General features: G+C 56.1%; 2 protein-coding genes and 1 long non-coding RNA gene across 5 annotated transcripts in view; 1 reads left to right on the top strand and 2 right to left on the bottom strand.

Annotated features, from left to right (window-relative positions):
- Nucleotides 1-13,698, bottom strand: part of SPNS2 (SPNS lysolipid transporter 2, sphingosine-1-phosphate) — a 40,395-nt gene extending 26,697 nt beyond the window's left edge. For all 3 annotated transcript variants that reach the window (XR_008673121.2, XR_008673120.2, XM_004058314.5), the window contains exon 1: nt 13,338-13,698. Coding sequence is in view for 1 of the 3 variants with exons in the window: in XM_004058314.5 (XP_004058362.1) it covers nt 13,338-13,698 (361 nt within the window). In the remaining 2 variants the exon portion in view is untranslated. The remainder of the gene's footprint in view (nt 1-13,337) is intronic.
- A 173-nt stretch (nt 13,699-13,871) lies between these two features.
- Nucleotides 13,872-26,550, top strand: LOC109023892 (uncharacterized). Its single transcript, XR_002003372.4, has 4 exons — nt 13,872-14,595; nt 15,031-15,204; nt 22,777-22,898; nt 26,462-26,550. It is a non-coding gene; the product is annotated as an uncharacterized lncRNA (long non-coding RNA).
- The window catches only part of SPNS3 (SPNS lysolipid transporter 3, sphingosine-1-phosphate (putative)), a 54,823-nt gene continuing 52,917 nt past the window's right edge, over nt 24,770-26,675 (bottom strand). The window contains exons 11-12 of the mRNA XM_019013495.4: nt 26,422-26,593; nt 24,770-25,211 (exon numbers count right to left, since the gene is read on the bottom strand). Of these exons, the coding sequence (XP_018869040.2) occupies nt 25,123-25,211; nt 26,422-26,593 (261 nt within the window). The 3' untranslated portion in view covers nt 24,770-25,122. The remainder of the gene's footprint in view (nt 25,212-26,421; nt 26,594-26,675) is intronic.

Here is a 26,675-nt window from a genome sequence, read left to right as displayed (position 1 = left end):
ACACCCCCCCCACACACACACGCCCGTGCACACACACACACGCCCGCGCACACACACACACACATGCTGTCACCCCAGCTGCCCTCAGATTATAACCGAGCCCCCCCATTTTCAGATTCAGGCCCAGGGTACAGAGGGAAGCAGGCGGGGCTCCAGGCCCACTTTCTTGGGAGAAGTGGATTTCTTAAGGCCACACCCGCTCCCAAGCCCAACTACTTTAGGGCTTTGCACGTCACGGGGTGGGGGCAGCAGCTGGACCACCTGGAAACCACCCACAGCTCCAGTAGACTGGCACAGCCATGGCTTCTGGGGGACAGGCAGGATCTTGGACCTTCTACCCCTCGCAGCACTCGGCCAGGGCTCCTGAGTAAGCACAACCCCCATCCCCGTGGGCCTCAGGGTCCCTGCCTGCATTATCTCTGAAGACAGGAGGACCCAGGCCACAGGCCAGAGCCCCGCTGACCATAGCACATCTGCAGTGAGAAGGGACAACGGAAGAAGGAAGAGGAGATGGCCCTGCCTTTGGGGGCCTCACAGGCAGGGACAGAGGCCTTTAGGGGACTCCAGAGCTCTTCATGATGACGATGATGATGGCAGCATTCAACAGATGATGGTTTGCCGAACTGAGCATTAAATGCCTGTTTAATCCTCACACAGCCCTAGGAGGCTGGTACTAGGATCCAAGTTGACAGATGAGGAAACTGGAGCATAGGAAGTTAGGCCGTGGGCTCAAAGTCACACCACAGGGAAGTGGGAAAAAGTGGAATCTCCAGGTGCTGTATGAGGATCCTGCTGGCAGCTGGGACTGGGGGTGTGGAAGGAGTGGGGAGGCTGGAACGTCACTGTCCCTTCCGAGACCCAGGTTGGAATCCTGAGCAATTTCCCGGAATGCAGGACAGACGGGCAGATGTCCCAGCAGCCTGACAGCCAGAGAAGCTGTCTTCCTCCTTGTTAATGCCCTGAGTGGGTTGACCATAATTACCCGTAATGAAGAGGCTGTGTGAGGCCCAGTTAATGACTTAATAACCAAGGCAGAGGCTGTGGCTTTGCCTTGAAGGTAGAAGCCGGGACCAATTCTAGGCCTGTGGATGGCAGAGCCAGCAAGAGGGACCTCTGAGGTGCCCCGACTCAGCCCCAGAGGCTCACAGCGCCACAACCCATTCCTTTCTGGGTCAGGACTCTGTTCCCCCTCCTGATGTGTGGGTTTGATCCCATCCCTCTGTGGCACAGTCACTGTCATCTGGGGCTCCCCTGCGTGCAGGCCCTTCACCAGACCACAGGGTGAAGGTGTGGCCCTGCCAGCCCCGCCCTCCGGCCTCACTTCTCAGGACACCACCCCTCCACTAGCCACCCCAAGCTACTCATGGCCCCCTGACTCTGCACACTTCCTCTTCTATTCTGGTATAACTCCGTCAACCAGGCTCACTCCTGCCACTTCTTCAAGGCCAGTTCAGATGCCTCCTGTTCTGGAATATCTCCCCTGCTTGCTCCCCTCCCACCACCCTCAATAAGTTAGTTGCCCCCACTCTTCCCCCGTCCAAACTCGTTTTAGCACTGGGCCTACCAGGATGAGTGGGTTCTATAGGGAATGCACACAGAAGCACAGCTATGAGCTCCTCCTGAGCTGAGAGCCGCTAGTTACTGCTTCCTGCTAAGTTCCAAGGAACTGCGTGAGGCTTTGAAGATGGTACAGACGCTGTCCTCACTATCTGTGCTGGTATTTATGATTCTCATCCCATTTTATATAGGAAGAAACCGAGGCTCTGAGACATGAAGTAATTTGTCACACAGTACATTCTGTTTTGGAGGTGAGATCTGAAACCAGGTCTATTGCCAAAAACCAAAGCTCGTTCTCCTGCCACGCTGCCTTCTGCGTGGTTTGCTGGTGTCCTCCAGGGCCCAGCACACACATGGCCCACAGGGACTTCACACGTGGGTGAATGTGTCTTCATCCTCCACTAGACCACAAGCCAGGCAGGAGCCGTGGCCGGTCATCTCCAGGACCCAGAGCAGGCACTGTCACGATTTTGGTGTCGGGTGGACAAGAGGATGGGCGGAGTCAGGAGGAGGCAGGAGGGTCCCCATCCATAGTCCAGAGGAGGGACACGGGTCTGCAGTAACTGCAGGTTCCATTTCTGGGAGGGAGGCCATATCAAAATAGCCATCATGACGACATCCTGTGTCCACGGCAAATCAAAGCACTCTCGCTTCCTCCCTGCAGTATCCAGCCATCCAGCTGCACACTTCCCCATCCGATGACTTCAAGGTCCAGGATTTGCCTCTGCCTCCAGGAAGCCTTCCCCTGACTTCCTACCACATAGAGCTCCTGGTAAAGGGAGAACATTCCTCCACATCCAGACGGGCGTGGAGGTCATTCTAAGGTCTCTGGGAAGTCCTGGGCAGTTCCCAGGACACAGGAAGCTTTTGGATAACATGGCCTGCTCCCGTCCCACCACTCCCCAGCGCCCAGTCTTGGGTCCAAGGCCAAGCTCCAGGAAGAAGACCAGAGAGAACCTTCCCAGGGAGCAGGGCTTCCTGCAGGCTGCGAGGCCCAAGGTCGGACCTGGGCTGAACCTTTCTGGCTTGCTTTCCCTCTTCCGGGCCTGGAGGCGGCCACAGCCACAGGAGGGCGAGATCCCGCTGGCCGCTGGCACGGGAAGCGTGTGTCACAGCAGCTCGGCGGGTCGCCTCAGATTTTCCTTTGGGCTCCAGCACGGCTCGGGCCCACGCACCCCTCCCTTCTTCACCACAGCCTTATTTTTAGCCTCTTTCCTGGAGGCTGAGGTTTGGTGGGTCACAGGATGGGCCTCACGCCCAGGAGCAGCCTCCCACAGCTCAGGCCAAGCCCACCCTGCCAGGCGTGCATGCAAAGCGGGGTTCCTACCCCAGATGCAGACCCCAGCCAACACAGCCACAATGCAGGCCTCTCCAGGCAGTACCCCAAATCCACAGCCAGAATCGTCTCCTGGCCACAGGGTCCTCATCACCCAAGAAAACATTCTGGAACAACATCCATTGACAAGTTACGTACCTCCCAAGCCCCGGGAGGTCTCACCTCTTGTCTGAGGCCAACGTCCCCTACTCTGGGCCAACTGTCTCTCTCGCCTGGCAGGGAGGCTGCGCTGGGTCAGTCCTTGGCTTGGGCCCGTGCACTCAGCCTCTCCCTGGCTTCCGGCTCCTGCACAGCAGCCCACAAACACGCTCACACCTCCCTCACCCTGGTGGTGAGAACAGCTCTGACTTGTCCCCTCTGCCAGCTGTTCCTTTCCTCTCCTCCTTTCACAGGTGACAGCATTTGTTGTTGTTTTGAGACAGGGTCTTGCTCTCTGACCCAGGCTAAAGTGCAGTGGCACAATCACAGCTCACTGCAGCCTCAGCCTTTTGGGCTCCAGCCATCCTCCTGCCTCAGCCTCCCGAGTAGCCGGGACCACAGGCGTGTACCACGACACTCGGCTAAGAAGTTCTGGAGAGTTCTTTCCCTTCCCAAGTCAATATTCTCACCTCCCTTCCTCCTCTGAAACCAACCACCTCCTGGAGGCTCAACCCCCGGACGCTCTCATCCCTGTTTCCCAGCCTCCTGACTCTGATTCCTCAGCTCACCACTGGGTCGCCATTCCCTGAGCGGACCCTGTAGGACACTGCAGGACCCTGGGAGTCAGCCAGGATATCCCTTTGGCTCCCTCCACCTCATGAATGGGCCCCGGTGATTCTCCATCTGCTTTATCGTCCAGCCTCCTCCCTGGACTCCTTGCCTCCAGCCCCTGCCGGCCGGCCAGCATCCCTCCTGCTGCCTGATCTCACAAGCTCTTACGAATCTCCTACTGAGTTCTAAGTCCTGGTCTGGGCCTCTAGAGACCACGAGACAGTTCCTGGACTCAAGGAGCTAACGCTGTGGCCCACTGGTGACCTCTGGCCTCAGAATCGTCCATCAGTCCTTTAAGATCCACTGGCCCAGACCCCTGGCTCAGTAATGGTACCAATAACAACAGCGACAATGCACATATTGACACGTATCCGCCAACTACTTTGTGCCAGGCGCTGTTCTATGAGTGTTGGCCCAGTGGGTACGGCTGCCCACTCACGCTTAGCAGCCCCATTGCCGCCCAGAATTCTAGCATTTGAGGCCTCCACGGTCTGGCCCTAAGCCAGCTCTTCTCCCAACCACAGTGCCCACCGCACACACATACAGCCCCTGACTCCAGGCAAAGGGAAATGCCGCTAGCCATGACTTTTCACCTCCCTGGACCCCTGTTTCTTCCTGTGTAAATGCAGAGACTGGGAAGATCCCCAAACCTGCCTGAGAATCCCAATCACCTTTAGGGAAGGTGCTTATTAAAATACAGCTTCCTGGGGCCCTCCCCAAATCTGCAGAGTCACCCTTTCTAGATGTGGGACCTAAGAATCTATAAACGCACTGCCCAGGTGATTGGAAACCACTGGCCGGGCTGCTCTGAGTTCCCTGGAATCACACATCACAGGCTGTAGGCCGCCCAGCCCTGGCCACAGCTGTGCCTCTTCCTGGGCTATCCCTCTCTAGCCGTTAAGACCTGCCTCACCTCTAGGGCCCAGATCCAAGGTCGCATCTACCAAGATACCTGCCTCTCTCCTCTGAGGCTCTTGGTGAAGTGGTGCCTGTAACCTCAAGGGCACCCCCAGAACTGGATGGACTCTGGCCCTGACTCACTCAACAGCTTGCCCCAGACACTCACAGTGATTCCCCGTCACTGCTGGTTCTTCAGAAGCCCTGAGAGGAGTCAAGCCCCGATTCCAGGACTTCTGGCCTCCTCCTCCCTCCTCCAGCCAGGCCCAATCTGCTGACATCACAGAATCCTCAAAAGGCCAAGGTGTGAGAGGAAATCCACACTGACCTCAAGAGCCCTCGGCTCAGGCCAACCTCAAATGCAAGATGCCAACAGAGTGATCCTGAGGTCTCTTCCTTCCTAGGCAGCCCAGACAGGGCACCTGGCACTCAAGCTTGTCCCCACGTACCCCCTGCTTTCCCCAAGCACAGTCAGTATCAGCCCATGTTCACCCTACCTGAGCCTGTCTCAGAGCAGCAGGTGGCTTAGCTAAATTCTCAAGAGCATGGGCTCTGGAACTGGAGCATCTGGGTTTAAATCCTGGTTTTCCCACTTTCTCTGCTGTGTGACCTTGGGGAAATAACATAACCTCTCTGTGCCAGTTTCCTCCTCTGTAATATGGCTTAATTTGAAGACCTGCTTCATTTCATATGGTTGTTGTGAGGTTTAAGTAGGTTAATCCACATTCAGTGTTTAGAATAGTGTCTGGCACATAGTAGGTCCTCAATAAATGTCATAAATGTTATCATTGGTCGTTAACTAGTGGGACAGGACACAGCCCCAGCTATGACCTGAGAACAATGGGGCATTCCCACCTTGGTTTTCTTTTATCCAAAATGGGGGCAGATGCCTGGAAAGACAGGGCCTAGGAATCTGAAAGGATGGGCCCTGATGCCCTTGACCAGTCCCTCTCAGAGGGACCCAGGTCCCCATGTGGAGGCCTCAGTGCTGGCTCACGCTGGGAGTCTTACCCCTGCTCCAGCTCGGCTGCAGCTCCCACCCTGGTAATTACAGGGGCCTGAGAGCCTGGCTCTGCTGACCTGGCGCTGGATGGCTAAGGCTGGGAACCCACAGCCCGGCCCCGCCGGCACCCCACCAGCCTAGGGACTGGGCCAAGGCAGTCCCTGAGCCAGTGCTCTGGACTCAGGCACACTCACTCCTACTCACCCCCAGGCTTCCCCAGGGCAAGATCCTGCCCCCGTCTGCCTGCAGGAGGCTGTGATCTTCAGGAGCAGCTGGGCCTCATGTTGCCCATTTCAGAAGTGGCCCAGAATCCCAAGACATCCCTGCTGGGTTCATTTCTGACTCTCAACTGGGTTTGTTCTACATGTGCTGGTCCCCTACCCCCAAGCCACCCTGCAGATCTGGGTCATTAACGGCAGAGCAGCTTACTGATCAGTCTCTGCAGAGACCATGAGGATGAGGCCCCCAGCCCAAAGCCTTGGCCCCTTAGAGAAACACCCCTCCCGACCCACGAGTCCTGCCCGCAGACCCCGCTAGCCCTAGAGAGACACCACCCTGGAGCCCAGAGTGTCCCCCTCCTCCCTGCTGTGTCTCTATGCCAAGAGTGGGCGGGGCCGGGCCGCCGGGCCTCTGGCCTGTGGTTCTAGTCTATCATTTGGGGCCAGCTTTACTGGAACCAGGCTCTGCCTGAGCAATCTGGGGGCTTTGCACGGCTACTCCTTCCCCAGCTCAGCCTCCCCAGCCCTGTCCTGGCCCAGGGACTCCCAGGACCACCAGGGGCCAGGGATAAGGTGGCTACAGCCTTATCGTGACCCACAGGGGGTGTGGCCAGTGGGTCATGATATGCCAGCCAGACACAGGATAAGGCAGGGGCCTGGAGAAGAGGGTGGGGAAGAGATAAGAGACCTCAGAATGGCTCCCCTCAAGCCCACAAACCCTCAGCCTTCTCCCCACGTGCTGCTTCCGTAGCCAAGGTGGCCAGGGACTGCTGCTCCCCGCCTCGGATGGAAGCTGACATGCAGAAGGTGAGCGGGACAGAGGCTGCAGGAACCAGGCCGAGCTGGTCCCCAGGCTCCCACATCTGGCCTATGTTCCCCACCTGCACCCCGCCAACTCCCCACAAAAAGGCTGCAAGCAATCACCCCTCAACACCCTAGCATCCCCACACGGGTGCTGGAAACAGCTGTGTGACCAAGTAACCCCACCCCTCCCCAGGCACAGCCCTTTTCAGTTTACAAAGCCTGATCCTGCTCTTTGCCTCTTGGAAGCCCATTCAGGAACCCCATGCCTGACAGGGAAGGAATCACGAAGACCTCGTGGCTCTAGGAGTGGGAGTGGGGAGACCCTAGCAAGGGCTCCAAGAGGGCAGAGGAAAGCAGGAGGCAGGAGGACAGAACCCTGTCCCCAGCCTCCAAGCTCCGGCTAGTGCCTCGTTCCAGGTTTGTTTCTTGCCCCGATGCCGATGCTCTACTCTCATCTCCCCTGTGGCCCCACTCACCAACCTCCCAGCCACCAGGCAAGGACCAGGCCCAGAGTAGACCGGTGCTCTTCCTCACACGGCCTCACTGTGTGACCTGGGCCAGCCCTATCTGCAGAAGAGACAGGGCAAAGCTGCCACTGTGCCCTCCTGAATGTAGAAAAGCCATGTAGAAAAGCCGCTCTGCCCAGCTTGGGGGTTGGGCGGCCTCATTGTCAGGGCTGAGGACTGGGTAGACAGGGACTGCCTGACTACATCCTCCCATTTCCTTCCTGGAGACTCAGGCCCTGAGGCTCATTGTGAGCCCTGGTCAGAACAAAGAGACAGCACCAGCCACTGTCGGAGAAACCCTGATGTCAGCACAGGGGCCTGGCCCTTCACCTGAGCTGTCCAAACCTACCAGTGCCCTTTCAGCCCAGAAGGATGTGCTTTGGGTCAGGCAGGTATGAGTCAACCCAAGTCTCAGTCAACTGAGTCTGTGACTCAGTCAACAGAGCTCAAGCCTGGGGCAGTCTCCTATGCATGCAGGGGTCCCAGGTGTGACCATGGCTAGAGGGGGATGGTGACTCTCCATGGGGATAGGTGCTGTGATGGAGGCAGAGCGGAGCACAGTTCAAAACCAGGAGTTAGGCACTTGGTTCAACCCAGAGCACTGGAGATGGCATCCTGGAAAGAGGACACCGCTGAGACCCGCCAGGGACAAGCGCGGTTGGCTACTGTAGCTCCCGGGAAGCAGATCTGGTTGTCCTGGGGAAAGGAGGTGCAGGCAGAGCCAGGGACCAGCAGACTGGAGTTCCTGAGACCAAGTGCACCACACTATCCTTGGGAGCAAGACACTGACAACAGCAAGAGAGGGACAAAAATCATCTGTCATGGATTCAGGGATCAGAGAGAGTCAGAATTTGCCTCCAGTCACACAGTAAAGCTGGCGAAGGCTGGCAGAGCCAGGAACAGGAAGCTCAGCCCAGAAGACATTTGGAGCTCAAGAGGGAGCCCAGCCCCAGAAGCCTAGGGATCGGGCCAGTGTTCTCCTGGACTCCCTCACTCTCATCCCCCTTCTACCTTCAAGATTTCAGGCCCCCACAGGCAGAAACAAAAGCCACTTCCTATTGCAGAAGGTTCTGGGGAAGGGACAAGGAGCTCCTCCTCTGAGCAGCTCTGAACAGGGCAGCCTCCCTCTCAGAACAGCCTATCACCTGCAGACCTGCAGCCTTCCTGCCTCATCCACAAAATGAGAAACAGAGGCACAGGCCAGGCCCATCACCCGTCCAGGGCCCCAGACCAAGGTACTATGTTTCAAAGCACTTCCTCTGATGGATGACAGCACAGCGGAGGGGCTGGCAGAGCCTGCTGGAAGGTGCCTTGAAAAGGAAGCAGGAGCAAGGAAGTGGGCAGCAGGCAGTTAGTCACAAGGGCGCTGACATTCTAGGCCACCTGGCGCCTCACCTGGATGCTGAGCCTGCCAGTCAGACACTCTGGATGCCCTGCCCCTCAGACCTTAGCTGGGGTTTCTCCACAGTGCAGATGTGGCAGTGGCCAGGACAAGGCCACCTAAGAGGGCAAGGCAGGGGCACTGTTTATCCTTAAGGTGGCCATTCTTATCTAAAGAGAGAGCCACAGAGCCACAGAGCCACAAGACAGGGCCTGGCTTAGCCCCTACCCACGCAGGTGACCCTGTAAAAGACCCTGGGCCTCAGTTTCCCCATCTTTCAATTCTGGATAGACTTAACAGGACAGACCAAAAAAAAAAAAAAAAAAAAAGCCAATAGGAGAGTGAGCCCCAGCCTGGCACCCCCTCCTCCTGCACCCAGCTCAGCTGCTCCGGGGAAGCCCCCAAGTCCCTCTCAGCTTGTGTTCCCAGCTGGGTCCCTATGCTCATCGCTCCTTCTGGGTTTGTGTTAGTGAGCAGTTGCCATGGATACCAGTCTCAGCTTCTTTGGCAGAAAAGGACTCCCCCAGGGCAAGGCTCTGCCTTTCCTCAACAGCCCCAACTCCAAGTGCCCAGGCTGCCCCAAGCTGGATCAAAGGGAAAGAAAATAGGTCTCGAGAAGAGAACAGGTACCCCACAGAAGTTGGGGAAGGATCTCAGTTCCCAAATAGTCATTCACCACCCATAAACAAGGCCAGGGCCACCTCCCTCTTGTGGGGCCTGGTTCCAGGAGCAAAATGCTGCCACCTACACCCTCAGCTCTGCTTCCATTTCACAGAGGTAAGAATGGCAGCCTGGGTGGCAGAGGTGGCTCTGGCACCAGGAAGCAGAGCTAGTTAGAGGGGGCGTGAGACCCCCGTCTGAGGGACTCCCTCCTTCTCCTGACCTGGCAGCGAGGAGTGGGCTCAGAATGCAGAGTGGGTGGCTGCTAGGGACCATGGGAGCAGGAGCCATGTGCCCTAGGGGAGCTCAAACTGCCTTGGCTCAATTAAACTGAAATTCATCTACCCAAAGGGCTCTTCCCTAAGCCAGCAGAGCCTCTGCGTTCCCAGGCCAGAAGCAAGGGTCATGCCCCTACCTCCACCTGGGGCTCCTCCTGGGACTGGAGAGGATGCCGCTCTGGCTGGTGTGGCCCTGCTCCGCCCCGCGTGTGACCTTGGGTAAGTGTCTTTGTTCTCTGGATGGCCGTGTTCCCATCTGCACAAGGAGGTGCAAGGAAGGATTTAGAAGAGGTTTCTGGGCTACCTCAATTTCATCCAATTGAAGCAACGCTCGGTAAGAAGAGCAAGCACAGGAGCCTGGCCCTCCTCACCCGCTCTGAGGCCTGCTGCCCTCAGGGGGTTCTCATGGGGCGGAGGAGAGGCCGTAATTAGCAGGTTCACCGGGTGGCGCTGGGAATGCTTGCGCAGAGGCAGAAGCTACTAGAGTTCCCAGGATGGAGACCAGCCCTGTGGAGAAGGGAGGGGTTCGCAAAGGTGTCCTGAAAAGGACTGTCATAAACAGAACAAAAAACAGAACAACAACAAAAAAAATCCCAGGAAAGGCATCGTGGCCAGCTTGAGCAGAGGCATGAAGGAGAAGGCAGCTGGCACTCGTGAAGCCCTCCTAGGAATCTGGCCCCATCCCAGGTGCTCGAGATACAGTCTCATTTATCCCACGCAACCCGGGAAGCAGGCGGGAGGGGAATGATCACACAGAAGGCTCAGGTGATGTCTTCAAGGTCACACGGCTGGGAAGCTGAAGAGCCTTGCCTCGAACTCTGGCAGCAAAGACTCTAGACCTGCACTGTCCACTCTAGTGGCCCCTGGCCACCGTGATATTGACATGTGCTGTGAATGGAAAATACACATACTGGGTTTCAAAGACTTAGTATGAAAAGGGAGGCAAAATATCCCATTAACATACATATGTGGGTGTGTGTATAATTTTTTTTTTTTGAGACAGAATCTCACTCTGTCACCCAGGCTGGAGTACAGTGGCGCGATCTTGGCTCAATGCAACCTCCACCTCCTGGGTTCAAGCGATTATCCTGCCTCAGCCTCCCGAGTAGCTGGGACTACAGGTGTGCACCACCATGCTAGCTAATTTTTGTATTTACTTTAGTAGAGATGGGGGTTTCACCATGTTGACCAGGCTGGTCTCAAACTTCCGACCTCAGGTGATCCACCCGCCTCGGCCTCCCAAAGTGCTGGGTTTACAGCCGTGAGCCACCGCGCCTGGCCCTAATAACTTTTATATTGATTACATGTTGAAATATGTTGGATATATTGAGTTAAATAAAATATATTATGAATTAATTGCACCTATTTCTTGTACTATTTTAATCCGGCTACCAGAAAATTTGACAGGAATATGTGGCTTACATTATATTTCTTTTGGACAAAGCTGGTCTACACTATGAAAAAACAGATTTAAAGGACAGAGTTAAAGAAGGAGAGTGGGACCTCCCTTCCATCTTTGGTGGGGAGCTGGGGCCAGGTAGGTGCAAGCATCAAAGACTGAGCAATTGAGTCTCTGCATCCCCATCTCTGCCCAGCTGGGCCAGCCAGCAACAGGTGCACTCAGGCCTGGGATGAGCACTCCCCTGGCCCTAGCACATCAAGCCATAGTAGTTACCATAGAGATAATAAATATTCCTAAAAACTGAACTTGGGGAAGTGGAGATGGGGAAATCTACCATAGAGAGAGGGGCAACCAGGCTTATCCGGAGAGGAAACCTGTGTCTGTTGTGTGTTGGGGGTGGGGTGGTGCGTGAGCTCCCACTCCAGGCCAGGAGAGGGAGGGAGGCCCAGCCCAGGCAAGTGTTTGCACAGGACTTTCCGGGCCTTCCTCCCTAACTGCCCCACGCCCCTCTTAGCCACCACTCCCCACCTCCCTTTACCAATTCACCACAAATTTCCTATATCATTCCCCCATTCTGACAATCTGACTCAGAGACCTGGGTAGAAGTGGGAGCAGATAAGTGCCAGCCCTCCCTGATCCCACCCTCTCTGGCTCTGCCCCTGGCAGAGGCAGTTCCCCTAAGAACGTCAAAGGGGGTGGTCTGGGGCCGGAAAAAAAACAAGTTGGAGAGCGCTACAGTGCCAGAAGTAGTACCATTCATTCTTCAGCTGAGAAAGGGTGGGAAGACCTCCTCCCAGGCAGAGCCTTACTGTTAGATCTAACACCAGCTTTGCCAGTCACTTTCCTGGCCATCTTGAACGGGGGCTGTACAGGGACATTGGTCCCCCTATCTGTGTACAGAAGACTTTTGTGAACTGACTACAGGTCCCAGGTATTCTCTGATTTCTCCCCCAAAGGATGGCGCTTATGCTCCCAGGTCCCCGGCAGCATGGTGCATGCGTGACAGCGGCTGGCGTTTTTGGGAGGTGCTCAATATTCCTGCTCTCTAGACCAAAGTAAGTTTCTCTTTGGGATAGCTCGACCCAGAAACTGATGCCACTGGTACCCACTTCCAATTTCCTCCAGTGGAAGGACAGAGAGCCAAGGGGGGTTGAAAGCAGGAATGGGGGGAGGGGGAAGCCTCTGCCCTCCCATCAGTATTCTTCCCTTCGACACAAAACTCCATTCAACAGACGGGGAGACTGAGGCCCGGAGAAGGGCACCAGGTGGCATGTGGTTTATGCCCGGGCTCTCTTCCCTCAATTGCCGCAAAGTTCTCTTTAGAGTCTGTCCAAAAATAAATCCTTCCCTCTCTCCTATCTCCTCTCTCTCTCTGTTGTGTGTGTGTTTGATAGCTCCAGATTTTGCTAAGCTATAGTTACGCAGGTTCTGGGCCAGCATGCCAGGCACACAGTACTGCTCTCCTCCTGCAGGGAGCCCCTTCCTATGCCAGTCTGGCCAAAGTCCTTCCCTCTCAAAGCTCCACCATTCCCAACCAGTAGCAGCTCAGTCTAGGGCAAATTCTTACCCCTAGACCCACCCCTAATTGCTGGGGAAGGGAGCCAGCAGAAGGCAATTCCAGAACCACGTGCGTCCCCCAAAGGCCCAATGATCAATCAACTCACAAACGGGCAAACAGACCTAAACACACGCTGAGACTGGCCCAAGGTCACACACCAAGCACATTAAGAGCAAAGCTGGGGCTAGAACCCAGTTGTTCTATCGATCCCAATCCCGTCCCCAAGGCTGATTCCCAGAGATGCTCCCTGAGGATGAGGCTCCACGTCTCTAGCTCCAGAGGCCTGCGCCCTACCCTACACCCCAAGCACCATAGAGCAGGGGGAGGCGTCTCCAGGCCTCTGTACAGGGCCAGCTGCAAACCGCAGCCTGGGTCCCCAGGCGCCGCGGACCCGCCCCGCCCCTCCCTCCGCTCCCCGCAGCCCGGAGCCTTTGTCAGCCACGCGCTCACACACAACCGCGCCGCCACGCGCACACACACCCGGTCTCCCTAGCGCACACCCGCAAGGGGCGCGCGTACTCGCCGCACGCACGCAGGGGGGTGGAGGCGGCGGAGAAAGGAAGGAACTGACGGGCCATGGACGGACAGACGGCCTGGGCTGGGGGAAGGGAAGGAGGCCCGGGAACCTGCAGCTGGGGTCGGAGGGGGCGCAGAGACAAGGAGACAGAAAGACGCAGAGGAGACTCTTGGAGAAGAGGACAACGGATGGGCCGTCAAGGGCTGGCGAGGACGCGCGGGCTGCTCCAGGGGTGGGGACTCCTCTAACCCTTGGCCCCGGGTGTGTATGAGCGGGGAGCTGGATTGTACCCGTGGTGCACGGAGGCATCCCTTGCCCAGTTGTGCCTGAGCAGAGGGTCCGTAGGGACCTCACGTAGGGCCTGGAAATAGCAGGCCTGGGACCAAAAGCTCTCTGGGGTACCTCCCTCGAGGCGGGTGGTGGGATGGGGTGGGGTCTTGGTCCTCGGGCTGGGTGGGGCACTCGCTCACCTGCTACGGTGTACCTGTCCAGGTAGTTGAGCACGTTGCCCAAGCTGAGGATGGCGGCGGCTGCCCCCCGCCCGCGGCCCAAGCTGGCCGGTTTGGGCTGCTGAGCGCCGGGGCCCTTTGCAGTAGCTGCGCAGCCGGGGGTGCCGGGGGGTCCGGTCGGGGCCCGCCTTACGCTGCCCGACAGCGTCTGCACCTCATCGTCCGCGGCCGAGACTCCAGGGCCGCCCGCGCCCCGCGCCCCGCAGCAACCGCTACCGCCAGCCCCTCGCTGCGCCCCCCGGCGCCGGCGCCGCCGCTCCGCGTCCGCCTCCTCCTCCTCCGCGCCGCCCGCCGCCGCCGAGGCGCATTCCAGGCACATCATGCCGGCCCGGATCGGGGCGGCGGGGGGCGCGGGGGGCGCGGGGCCCAGCTTGGGCCCGCTCAGCGCGTGCGTGCGCCGCGGAGCCGCCACTGCACCATCCTGGTCGGGCCCCGTCGGCTCCTGCGCTCCGGCCCCGGTTGCGGCGCTGCCACCGCTCAGCTCGCTGCGCCTCGTTCGCCGCCGCGGCTCTGACAGCTGCGGCCCGGCCCCGCCCACCAGGCCCGCGCCCAATCAGCTCCGGGCTCGGGCCACAGCCCCGCCCCGCACGTGCTGCCCTGGGGGTGGGGGGCCCGGGGACTGGGGGCCCGGGCGGCAGAGCCCCTCCTGCCAATGGGGGCGCAGTCACGCCGGGGCCGCCCGGCCGCGAACGCCCGCGGGGAGCGGGAGAGGGTTTGCTCTGGCTACGGAGCTGGGAGCAGGGTGCTGGTGACCGGGCTCCCGGCACCTACTCAGTACCCTTCACCCAACCCCTGCCTCGGGCGTGGACTCCCGGCGGAGGCTCTGGGAGCCGGGCTGAGGGCTTGAGCCTAGCGTATTTGGGAGAACTGGAGAGAGGAGTCTCAGATGGCTAAAGTCAGGGGCGCCAGTTGGAGAGCCGGTGGCTCCTCCGATACTCACACGCCCGGATTTAACCAGTTCAGGGAGGGCCCAGAACCTAGACCTCCACCAGTCATGGTGGGCTGTGTCGCCCACCTCCCCAGGGCAACCCAGATCCAGCCCCCAACCTACCCCGAGCCCATTCCTGTGTGGGCACCCGGACCCTACCCTTGCCCCACAGAGTGGCCCGCAGCCCCTGGCGGGGAGAGCCAGGGCTGTGATTGGGGCCCAACAGAAACAGGATATTCAGAAGGGGCTTTCTCTCCTGAGGGACCACATCTCCAAGCTTCAGACTTCCAGGTACGTGCTAGAGAGGGTACAAAGCCCCCAGTGGCAGACAGGAGGCTGGGTCCTAGCTCAGCTCTGCCCTGGTGTGTGGCATGATCCTGAACGTGACACCCACTCTCTGGGCCTCCGTTTCTGTATCTGGGGGCAGATGGCAGGATGGGATTCAGTCTGGAAATCCACGGGTGGTCACCTCCCCTTGGTGGGACGGGGCGGGGGTCTGCCTCCTATGGAGAGTGGTTGGGGTGCTTCTGTGTTCCTGACATCCCATCACGGTTTCACCCCTCCTTAGAGGTGCTGGGGCTCTGTGGCGATCTCCCCCTTCCCTCCCCCATTCACCTGTTTGGGGAATTAAAATCGAAATTAAAATCCTGTATAAAGTGCAGAGGACAGAATGTTAGAACCGGACGGACCCTCGCAAACCAGTTAATCATTCCCTGTGTTTCACAGACAAGTCCCAGGGCACGGACGTGACCCATTACGAACAGGCAGTGAAACTGTGGCAGGGCTGGAGCTGCCCCAGGCTCTCGCATCATCCCCGAGGGCTGGAGCTCACTCCCCGCTACAGGCTTTTCCGGACCCCACGTCCACAGGCAGGTGCATCTGATGAAGCTGTCGGGCACAGTGAGTCACGGCATAGCCAACGGGTGACACAGCACGAGGCACCCCCCCCCCGCCCCCCTCCACTGTCTCTTGTGAGCAGAGTTAATCCCCAAGCTGGTGTTTCTTGGCGCCTTCGAGGTGTATTTTAAATTCTGCAAAGTGACTAAAAATATGCTTCAGTGTGCTGGGTATGAATGACTGTGACGGGAGGGTTAGGAAAACAGATTTCATTCTGAAAGTTGCCTGCTGCCTCTTTCCAGCTCGCTGAGCTCAGGCCTGCAAAGGTGGATGGGGGGAGTTCCCCATGGTGGCCTGGCATGACGGGTGATTAACAAACAAGGACAGAGAGCTAGGAGCTCCATGGGGTTAGAACCCGGCCCCAGCAATGATCTTATAAGTGTGTGATGGTGCCAGCAGGTGGACAGAGTCCAGCTGTGGGAGGCTGCCCAGCTGTGGAACTGTGTCTAGTGGTGAAGGAGGCACAGCCACAACTCTAGACCCAACCCCAGGGTCCCCTTCCCGTGCCTCAAAACTCCTCATCCCTTAGGCCACAGTCCTGTCCAGGTGGACACTTTCGGCCTTGACAGAAAGGGGAGCATTCTCTTTCTGCTGCTTTCCCTTTTCACCACTGGGAAGGTCCCAGAGCAGGGGAAGAGGGTGGCATGAGCCTTTCAAACCTGGGGGACCTCTGAGCTGCCACCAAGCAAGCCAGCCCTTCCCACTGTGTTTCACTGGGGTTTCAACTCAAAGGCAGTCTCTAGAATAAGTCCTTGTGTGGGATAAGGGGCCACCAAGGGCAGAGGGACAGGGAGGACAAGAAGCCCTTTCTGGTTGTGCAGCCCAGGACAAATCCCTACAGCCTTCTGAGAAGCTCTGGCAGTAACCTGGGGCTGTCAGACAGAGGACTGGTAGGGTTCTTTCCCCCATCTGGCCAATGAAGAAACTGAGGCCCAGGGAAAAGAAGTAATTTGCCCAAGGTCGAACACCTGGTAAATGACAGCGCACGGACTAAACCCAGGTGTGTTTGCCCTCTAATCCAGCACTTCCTCCACTGCACGCTGCCCTCAGCCTGGGCGGGATTCTGTTTCCTCATCAGTATAACAGGAGGCTGAACTCCGTGGCTAAAGGACCTTCTGATATTCATTCATTAGGTCTAGATCACAGCTTCAAAACAAATGGGGGCCGGGCGTGGTGGCTCATACCTGTAATGCCAGCACTTTGGGAGGCCGAGGTGGGTGGATCACCTGAGGTCAGGAGTTCGAGACCAGCCTGGCCAACATGGTGAAACCCCGTCTCTACTAAAAATACAAAAATTAGCCAGGCGTGGTGGGGCGCGCCTGTAGTCCCAGCTACTTAGGAGGCTGAGGCAGGAGAATTGCTTGAACTTGGGAGGCGGAGGTTGCAGTGAGCCAAGATCACGCCACTGCACTCCAGCCTCGGTGACAGAGTGAGACTCCATCTCAAAAACAAAAACAAAAACAAAAAACAAAAAAAAGTGGGGGGTGGGAAAGAAAAGAACACACACAAAAAAGAAAAAAAATGGGGCACAGAACATTAATGGCCATTATTCAAAGAGCAGGCATACTTGGGAAGTAGTGGGATAAACACAGAAAAGTAGGTTTCCTTAGGGACTTTTGAGAGCCTTTACTATGAGAATACATGCTCTGAGTCTCCCAGAGGGAGATATAGGATGCCACATTCCCAGGTGTGTGTGACCACAGAATGTCTTGCAAGACGAGAGCTCTGCAGGACACACTCTGAGAAACACTGGCCTAGAATGCACTTGCTCCTCCCTGGCTGGTAATTGGGAGCTCAGCCCATCTGCCCTCTGCCCATCCTCCCACATGGGAGTGTCTCCAGGGCTCAGGCCTCGGTTGTTTCCCTTCCCCCTTGGCAGCCTCTCACCTAGGCCTGAAATTTACTTTTTTTGAAAAAATTTTTAAGAGGCAGGGTCTCTCTCTGTCACCCAGGCTGGAACGCAGTGGTGCAATCATAGCTCATCATAACTTTGAACTCTTGGGCTCAAGGGATCCTCCTTAAGAAGGGGCTTCCTGATGCTGGGCGCGGTGGCTCATGCCTGTAATCCCAGCACTTTGGGAGGCCAAGGCGAGCAGATCACTTGAGGTCAGGAATTCAAGATCAGCCTAGCCAACATGGAGAAACCCCATCTCTAGTGAAAACACAAAAATTAGCCGGGTGTGGTGGCATGCGCCTGTCATCCCAGCTACTTGGGAGGAGAATTGCTTGAACCCAGGAGGCGGAGGTTGTAGTGAGCCGAGATCACACCACTGCACTCCAGCGTGGGTGACAGAGTGAGACTCTGTCTCAAAACAACAACAACAACAAAAAACCAAAAAACAAAAAAAAGAGAGCCAAGACAGAGAGGAGCAAAGACAGAGAAACGGAGACTTTCATATTCCAGCCTGGGTGACAGAGCAAGACTCCATCTCAGGGAGAAAAAAATAATAATAAAAAATAAAAATATATATAAAAAAAGAAGAGTCTTCCTCTCCTGAGGATCCACACCTCAGCTTCCCAAAAGGCTGGGACTATAAGCGTGCACCACCACACCCAGCAATTTTTTTTTTTTTTTTTTTTTTTTTAGGAAAAAGGTCTCACTATGTTGACCAGGCTGGTCTCAAACTCTAGGGCTCAAGTGATCCTCCCACCTCAGCCTACCAAAATGCTGGGGTTAGAGGGGTGAGCACCATGTGCAGCTGTGGCCTCAACTTTCAATGATCATCCATGTGACTATGACACCCCAACCTCCATCTCTAGACAGGGCCTCATCTCCAAACTCGAGATCCATATGCAGCCTCCTACACGTGCTCCCCACCAGATATCCCACATGCACCTTAGGCTCAGCACATTTGAAACTGAACTTGTCATCCTTCCCCCAACCTGCTCCCACTCTGGTATCATTTATCTTTTGTCAAAAACACCATCATCCACACTGTCGCCAAGCAGAAAGCCTGGGAGCCATGTGGGGCTCCTTCTCCTCAACACCCACATCTAAGGGCTTTCAATTTCCTCTCTTGAACATCTCCCCACGTCCACACTGCCCACTGGCTTAGCTCAGGCCTCTCTGTGTCTTACCTGGACCCTTGTAAAGCTCAACATTACCTGTTCCCACATCCCCCTCCAGTTTTGTTTGTTTTGTTTGTTTTTTGAGACGGAGTCCTGCTCTGTCACCCAGGCTGGAGTGCAATGGCACAATCTCAGCTCACTGCAACCTCTGCCTCCTGGGTTCAAGCAATTCTCCTGCCTCAGCCTCCTGAGTAGCTGGGAATACAGGTGTGCACCACCATGCCTGTCTAATTTTTTTTATTTTTAGTAGAGACGGGGTTTCATCATGTTGGCCAGGCTGGTCTCGAACTACTGGCCTCAAGTGATCCACCCACCTTGGCATCCCAAAGTGCTGGGATTACAGGCGTGAGCCACTGTGCTCGGCCGGCCCTCCAGTCGTTTCTCCATATTGCTTATCAGTCACTTTCTGAATCCCACAAAGGACCTCATCACTACCTTGAGCAAAACCTTTCTAAGGCTCTTCACTGGCTATAGGGTTAAAAATGTCTACGTTCCTGGCCGGATGCGGTGACTCATGCCTGTAATCCCAGCACTTTGGGAGGCCGAGGTGGGCAGATCACGAGGTCAGGAGATCGAGGCCATCCTGGCTAACACGGTGAAACCCTGTCTCTACTAAAAATAAAAAAACAAAATTAGCTGGGTGTGGTGGCGGGCGCCTGTTGTCCCATCTACTCAGGAGGCTGAGGCAGGAGAATGGCGTGAACCCAGGAGGCGGAGCTTGCAGTGAGCCGAGATCGCGCCACTGCACTCCTGTCTGGGTGACAGAGTGAGACTCTGTTTCAAAAAAAAAAAAAAAACTACCTTCCTTAATGATCTCCAAGAGCCTTCACAACTTTTCACAACCCATGACAATCTCCAGCCTCAGATCCTACGGCCCATCTCTCAAAATTACCCTCTGCCACACTGAACATGGAGCTTCTTGAACTCACAGTTATAATACTTCCTGGAGCCTGGGGGAGGGGCAAGAATTGGGGCACTAGTCTATAGCCCCTGTCCTCCTATCAACAAAAAAGCCCTTGTCCCACTAGCACAACGATGATTCAGGACCATGGAGAGCATCCCACGTGCAACCCCTGACCCCGACCCTGACTGAGGCATGCTCTGCCTGTGCGGCCTATTCACTCTTCCCACTTGTCCTTCAGGAACCCAGCACAGAAACAGCTTCCTCCAGGAAGCCTTCCCCGGCCCACCTGAACAACCATTTCCTCCTCTGGGCTATTGAGCAACCTGTGTATCCTTCCATCACACCAACACTGCTGATTTTTGTCTGTGCAAGAATCTGTCCCCCGCCCTTCACCAACAGACCGTGAGCCTCGAGGGCCCATACCCTTTCTGATTCATCTCCACGAGCCAGTACAGAGGAGGTGCTCAAAGAATGTTTGTTGATTGAATGAGTAAATGACATTTAGCAGGTGCTCAGGAAATGTACATTGATTTGCATCATGTGTCTGTTGCTCTGAATGACTCAGAAACCAGATTCGTCTCCTGGTTCCTCTGGAAAAGGCATTTTCTTCCTGATTGACTCCACCCTCCATTAGCTTCCACCTGCCGTTTGCCTCCACCCTTTGATTAGCCTTCCCCGCAGGTCACCACCCACGGTGGGGAGAAGGCACCTCCTCTCTGCTCTTGCTGTTGCCAAGCTTAGAACTGGTTGGGGCCCCCGTTCCCTCCCCCAGCCCGAGCCTGCCTTTGCTCAGAACACTTCGTCTCTGCCTCTCTCTCCTGCTCAGAACAGATGGCTCTGAGTCCCCACTAACACAGAAGTTCCTGTTCTGCCATTTGAACATTTTTAACACTTTCTACATCACAGAAGCTTCAGTCTCTTTTCATCATGGATGCAGACTATCAGAAATAAAGACTCCACCGAAGGGCATCGAGTCCAGCCTCTTCCCCATCCTATGGAGAGGCTGCACCTCAGAGATAGCCAGTGGCCTGCCCGAGATATTGTAGTGGATGCTACCTTTGTTTTTGTTTTCTGTCATCTTGTTTTCTTCTTCTTCTTTTTTTTTTCCAAGAAGGAGTTTCACTCTTGTTGCCCGGGCTGGAGCATGATTTCGGCTCACTGCAACCTCCGCCTCCCGGGTTCAAGTGATTCTCCTGCTTCAGCCTCCTGAGTAGCTGGGATTACAGGTGCGCACCACCAAGCCCAGCTAATTTTTGTATTTTCAATAGAGACGGGGTTTCTCCATGTTGGCCAGGCTGGTCTTGAACTCCTGACCTCAGGTGATCTGCCTACCTTGGCCTCCCAAAGTGCTGGGATTACAGGCATGAACCACCGCGCCCGGCCTGTCATCTTGTTTTAATTCCTGTTTTGTTTTGGTGCTCAGACTTCCTTCCTCTTCCTAACAGCACACTGGTCTACTGGTCTTAATGCAGCTATAAACCAAGGCATGGGTATAGGATCCAAGCTAACCCAACTGGAATCTCTTGCCCAGGGCTTTAAATCTTGAGGAGGGTGGCAAAAGAATAGGGATAAAATATCTGGAGTTCTGGCACAGACCCCAAAATAATATGGCCCAGGAACCCTGGCTCCTGAATCTCCAACCTTCTCATCAATTCTATGAGTTCCTGATGTGCTTTCAATGCATCCTTTGCCTGGTAAAGGTAGTCAGTCTGTTTCTGTTGCATACAACCCCACAACCCAAACTGATATGGTCACACAGGAGCACACGCGGTCACACACCTGTCTGTGCTGAGATAAAGCATGGCTCCCGGAACCTCCAGCTGCCTGCTGCCAGCTTTGTCTGTAGAGGCTGCATTAGATTAAACAACCTCCCAAGGCCACCCAGGCACAAAGGAAAGTCAAACACTTCAGGGAATGAAACAGACCAATATTTGATGTTGCAGAGGAACAAGCCAGGGTTAGGGTGTGGGAATCCAGACACACAGGTTCAACCCCCACAACCTTCAGGACAAAGTGGAAAAAGAGCTTTTAGGCCAGGCGCATTGGCTCACACCTGTAATTGTAGTACTTTGGGAGGCTGAGGTGGGTGGATTGCCTGAGCTCAAGAGTTCGAGACCATCCTGGCCAACATGGCAAAACCCTGTCTCAAATAAAAATACGAAAAATTAAGGCTGGGTGCGGTGGCTCATGCCTTAATCCCAGCACTTTGGGAGGCCGAGGCAGGCAGATCCCCTGAGGTCAGGAGCTCAAGACCAGCCTGACCAACATGGAGAAACCCCGTCTTTACTAAAAATACAAAATTAGCCAGGCGTGGTGGATGCCTGTAATCCCAACTGCTTGGGAGGCCGAGGAAGGAGAATCGCTTGAACCCGGGAGGCGGAGGTTGCAGTGAGCTGAGATTGCACCATTGCACTCCAACCTGGGCAACAAGAGCGAAACTCCATCTCAAAAAAAAAAAAAAAAAAAAAGGCTTTACTAATACCTGTTGGTATTGGTTCCAATAGCTAGCATACCCCCATGTGGCCACAGGCCAACATGGTGATGCACACACAGGTACAGGCACACGCACACAGAGACACCTCCATGCCTGGATAATACCTGACAGCTGGAATGCAGCTTATGTCTGGAAAGAGCAATTAACACATAAAGAGAGTCAGGTCAGGCTTAAGGACTCATCCTGCTGAGCAGCATTTTTCCTCCTCTTGACATTCCCAACAAACAAGTCCAGAGTATTCGTGGCTGAGATTACCCAACAAGGGCCTTTAGGCGAGGAAGATGTGTTCTGTTTACCAGACTCCACTCCAGCCTGAGTGGCTGGGTTCCCCCAGGCTGTTATCGTAACCTCGACCCACCAGGACTGGCCCCAAAGAGGCAGGAGGTGGGAGTCTGGGTTGGCTGCAGAGGAGATACTGGTCTCTGTCACTCGCCGTGTCCACCAGCCCCAGAGCTCCCACTGTGCCCCAAACCACTTTAGACAATAGCTTCCTATAAACTCCCAGCTGGGCACCTCGTGTGGCTCAGCCTTGGGAAGTACCGCCTTGCCCTGCCCAGCAACCCAAATATCAGAATGCACTTGAGTCATAAGAAACTACCCTGGATTATAGGATTAAAGCCCCAGTTCCTGGACCTGCATCTGAAGCCCCTCTCATCCCAGACGGCCTCTCTCACCTCCTCTCCCCGCTCAATGACACATGCACCCTCCTCTCTGGCCATACCACACCCCTCCATGACTCATTGCAAATCTTCTGCCCCACTCTCCCCCTTTGTGGGTCCATCCCCTGCACCTAGAATTCCCTTTGCCCCCCACCTTGTTACCAACTCCAAAGCCACTTCCTTGAAGGCTTCTGGGGCACGGAAGCCCTTACTCTGCCCATAGGTGTGCCGCACTTGCCTGTCCTGCTGCGGGCTGCGAGGTCCAAGGGCAGGGCTGGAGTCTGATTCACTGCTGGACACCCCGATGGGCACCCGCCGATACTAATGCATGTTTGTAGAGTTGGCATGAGCGAGGTTCTTGCTCTTCCTCTACTGGACTCTGGGTGGGGAGGTGGCGGCTGGTGTTCTTTTTTTTTTTTTTTAAGATAAAGTCTTACTGTGTCACTCAGGTTGGAGTGCAGTGGTGCCATCTCCCTTCACGACGAACTCCACCTCGCATCCCCAGGATCAAGGGATCCTCCCACCTCAGCCTCCCAGAGCTGGGACCACAGATGCGTGCCACCACGCCCAGGTACGTTTTTGTATTTTTGGTAGAGACGGGGTTTCACCATGTTGCCCAGGCTGGTCTTGAACTCCTGACCTCAAGCAATACATCAGCCTCTGCCTCCCAAAGTGTTGGGATTACAGGCATGAGCCACGGTGCCCAGCTGAGTGTTCTGACCCTTGGGCGGCCCTCACTCATTTTCCAGGAGCCTCGCCTTGCAGGGGTCCTCCCTGGGGCTGTTGGGAGGAAGGTTCAGACCCTAGAGCCAAGGATGCAGTCCAGGCCAAGGATGCAGGGCTGTCCTAAAGTGGGAAAGCTGAGGGGCTGGCTCGGCATGGGTCTCTAGGGGTCCGCAGCCTGGGCCTCCCACTCTGACCCAGCTTCTCCATTCTGCAAAGTCACAGGCACAGGACACCCTCTACGTGATTCCACTCTTTGTTTTGTTTTTTGTTTTTGTTTTTGTTTTGTTTTGTTTTGTTTTGTGGGTCTAGACCCAGCCTGTGCTAATCACATGAGGCCCAGGCTAGAAAGCCATGTCAACACACCTCTCAAACACAGCCAGGGAGTCAGTGGCTCTCAGGGAGTCAGGGAGCCACCTAGGTCACACAGCCAGTGAATGCTGAGAGGGACCGTGGCATCCTGGCTCCTGCCCAGTTGCTGCCTCCTTCTCAGGAAAAACAAAATATCCTCACAGATCTTTTACCTTGTAACTTGAAGGGCTGCCTGTTGCATGAGCTCCAAGCATTGAGTCACAGTCAAGAGCCTGGCTAGCCTGCAGGGAGGGCTGGCTGTGGTGCGGCCCTGCTCCTGGGGCTTGTTGCAGCCAACAGGGAGGGCTGGGGGGCACCCCACAGAAGGCAGGGACAGAGCAGCAAGCATCAGGGGCTGCGCAGGAGTCTCGGTCACTGCTCTGCCTGCAGTTGCTGGGAGACAGGCACAGCCTGGCACGGCGAAGGTGGCCATCAGTGAGTGAGCAAGTGATCGCCTGGCTGGGCACCAGGGGAGGCGGAAAGAACATGAGAACAAGCCTCCCCACTGCTGCCCGCCTGGAAGCTGTCGATCTCCCACAGGGCCCGCTGAGCCCAGCTGCTCTGAACCCAGTGGCAAGCGTGGGCCCCGCAGAACCAGCCCTCCCCATACGCTGTGCTGGGGTCAGAGCGTGGACCCAGGGAAGACCGGGGGTACAGAACTGGGCAGGCCAGGAGGATCCCTGCACGGCCACTCAAGTCCTCAGCAGGGTTCTGGGGCAGCTGCGCCCGTGTCTGTATAGGCGTGGGTGCTCCTCTGTATGGTTCCCTGGAACTTGGAGCCACATCCCCACACCAGCGCCCAAGTGGAAACTCATCTCCAAGAGCAAGATTCAGCCCCCACGTTTTGTTCAAAGGGTGGAGTTGGCTGGGTACGGTGGCTCATGCCTATAATCTCAGCACTTTGGAAGGCCGAGGCTGGCGAATCACCTAAGGTCAGGAGGTCAAGACCGGCCTGGCCAACATGGTGAAACCCTGTTTCTACTAAAAATACAAAAATTAGTTGGGCGTGGTGGCACTTGCCTGTAATCCCAGCTACTTAGGAGGCTGAGGCAGGAGAATCTCTTGAACCTGGGAGGCGGAGGTTGCAATGAGCCGAGATTGCGCCACTGCACTCCAGCCTGGACAAGAGCGAAACTCCATCTCAAAAACAAAACAAAACAAAACAAAAACAAAAAACAAAACAAAGAGTGGAATCATGTAGAGGGTGTCCTGTGCCTGTGACTTTGCAGAATGGAGAAGCTGGGTCAGAGTGGGAGGTCCAGGCTGCGGACCCCTAGAGACCCACGCCGAGCCAGCCCCTCAGCTTTCCCACTTTAGGACAGCCCTGCATCCTTGGTCTGGACTGCCCATCCCGTCCTCACCCACTTACCCTCCAGCAGAGTCACGAGAGGCTATAAATAACACGGCCGTCTACAGGCCCAAAATCCATGGGCTTTGTACTGGCCTCTCTTTATTCAGGGCCCAGCAGCAGCCAGGCTGGGGACCCCAGGCTGGGGCAGCCTTGAGCGGGGTGCAGGCACAGGCCCAGGCCTCCCACGCAGAGTGCTGACAGCTCCATTCCCAGCCCAGCCACAGGGTCCTGCCAGCTCTCCAGCCGGGAATTCAAAAGTGGCAGATGTGCCTCAGCCGGAGTCCCCGAGGACAGCCAAAGAGGAACCGAGGCACTACTACTGTGGGGACCAACGGGAGGCTTGCAGGCAGGGCGAGTGCAGGCAGGGACCTTAGGGCTCCTCTGTGGAGGCACCAGCGCCCGAAAGCAGGCCTTGTCTCTCCAGGTCGTTGCTGTCCACATCCTTGCTGTCTGGGGTCCCTGCAGGAGGAAAGATGCTCAGCCTGCCCGAAGGTTGCAGAAGGTGCTTTGGGACCAGGCCTGGGCACGGGCTGTCAGGAAATCCTCTCTGTCCCAAATGCAGAATACATTCCAGATCCAACCCCTTGTCATCACCTTCAATGCCACCGGCGTGGTCTTAGCACCACTCTCCCCTGGAAGGGGAGTCGGCTATGCCTCTCGGCCTCAACACTGACCCTCCTACAGTCTGTTCTCAACACAGCAGCCAGGGAGATGCTTTGACATCAATCAGACCACCTCGGTGCTCCTCTCCTGGAAGCCCCACAGCAGCTCCCGTCTCACTCTGAGCGAAAGCCACTGTCTTTACAAGGACTGCCTGCTCTGGCCCCATATCCCTCACCCCTACCACTGTCCCTCTTGCTCCTGCTGCAGCCACACTGGCCTCCTTGCTGATCCTCAAACATATCAGGTGCATTCCCATGGCAGGGCCTTTGCATTGATTGTCCCCACTGCCGGAAACGTCTTTCCCCGGGTCGCTGAACGGCTCACTCCCTCGTTTCCTCCAGATCTTTGCTCTAGTTTCGCCTGTGCAGTGGGGATCCTTGCAGCCTGTACCTACCTGTCCCTTTTTTTTTTTTTTTTTTTTGAGACAGTCTTGCTGTTGCCCAGGCTGAAGTGCAGTGGCGAGATCTCAGCTCACTATAGCCTCCGCCTCCCGGGTTCAAGCGATTCTCCTGCCTCAGCCTCCTGAGTAGCTGGGACTACAGGTGTGTGCCACCGCACCTGGCTAATTTTTGTATTTTTAGTAGAGACAGGGCTTCACCATGTTGCCCAGGCTGGTCTTGAACTCCTAACCTTGTAATCCGCCCGCCTTGGCCTCCCAAAGTACTGGGATTACAGGTGTGAGCCACCGCGCCCGGCCCCTTTCTCCTTCCTTTCCTGCTTTATACCTCTCCATAGCACTCGTCACCCTGAACATGCTATGTCTTTAACTTTTTCTGTTTCTGGTCTGTCTTCACCAACTACAGTGTCAGTTTCTACAGGGGCCTGGACTTGGCCTCATTCTTTCACTCCCCAGCATCTGCAACCTTCCCTGGTACATAGCAGGGGTGTACTAAGCATTTCTGGATGAATGAACAAACAAACTGGCCAGGGATTCAGGGGGTGGCCAGTGCTGTCTGTCCCTAGGGTGTCCAGCCCTGAGCCGGGCCTGGTGCAAGGGATAGGGTACCTGTGACAGGCTGCCAGGCCCGGGTCTCGTCTCTCTCCAGGTACAGCGCAGTCAGCAGGAAGCAGCCGCCCCCCAGGGCGATGACAAAGGCGCAGCACAGGAAGCTCTGCTGCAGGCTGAGGAAACGCTGCAGGTAGGAGTCAGGGCGCCTGGCCCGCAGGACACTAGAGATCTGCGGAGGAGAAGGGGTGGGTCTGCCAGGCCCACCAGGCTGGCCCCCAGACCCTCCCCACCCCACACACGCAGACACGTCT

This window comes from Gorilla gorilla, chromosome 19 (assembly GCF_029281585.2).
Source record: "Gorilla gorilla gorilla isolate KB3781 chromosome 19, NHGRI_mGorGor1-v2.1_pri, whole genome shotgun sequence".
In the NCBI taxonomy this organism is placed as follows: Eukaryota; Metazoa; Chordata; class Mammalia; order Primates; family Hominidae; genus Gorilla; species Gorilla gorilla.
This window is presented reverse-complemented; position numbering and strand designations above follow the sequence as displayed.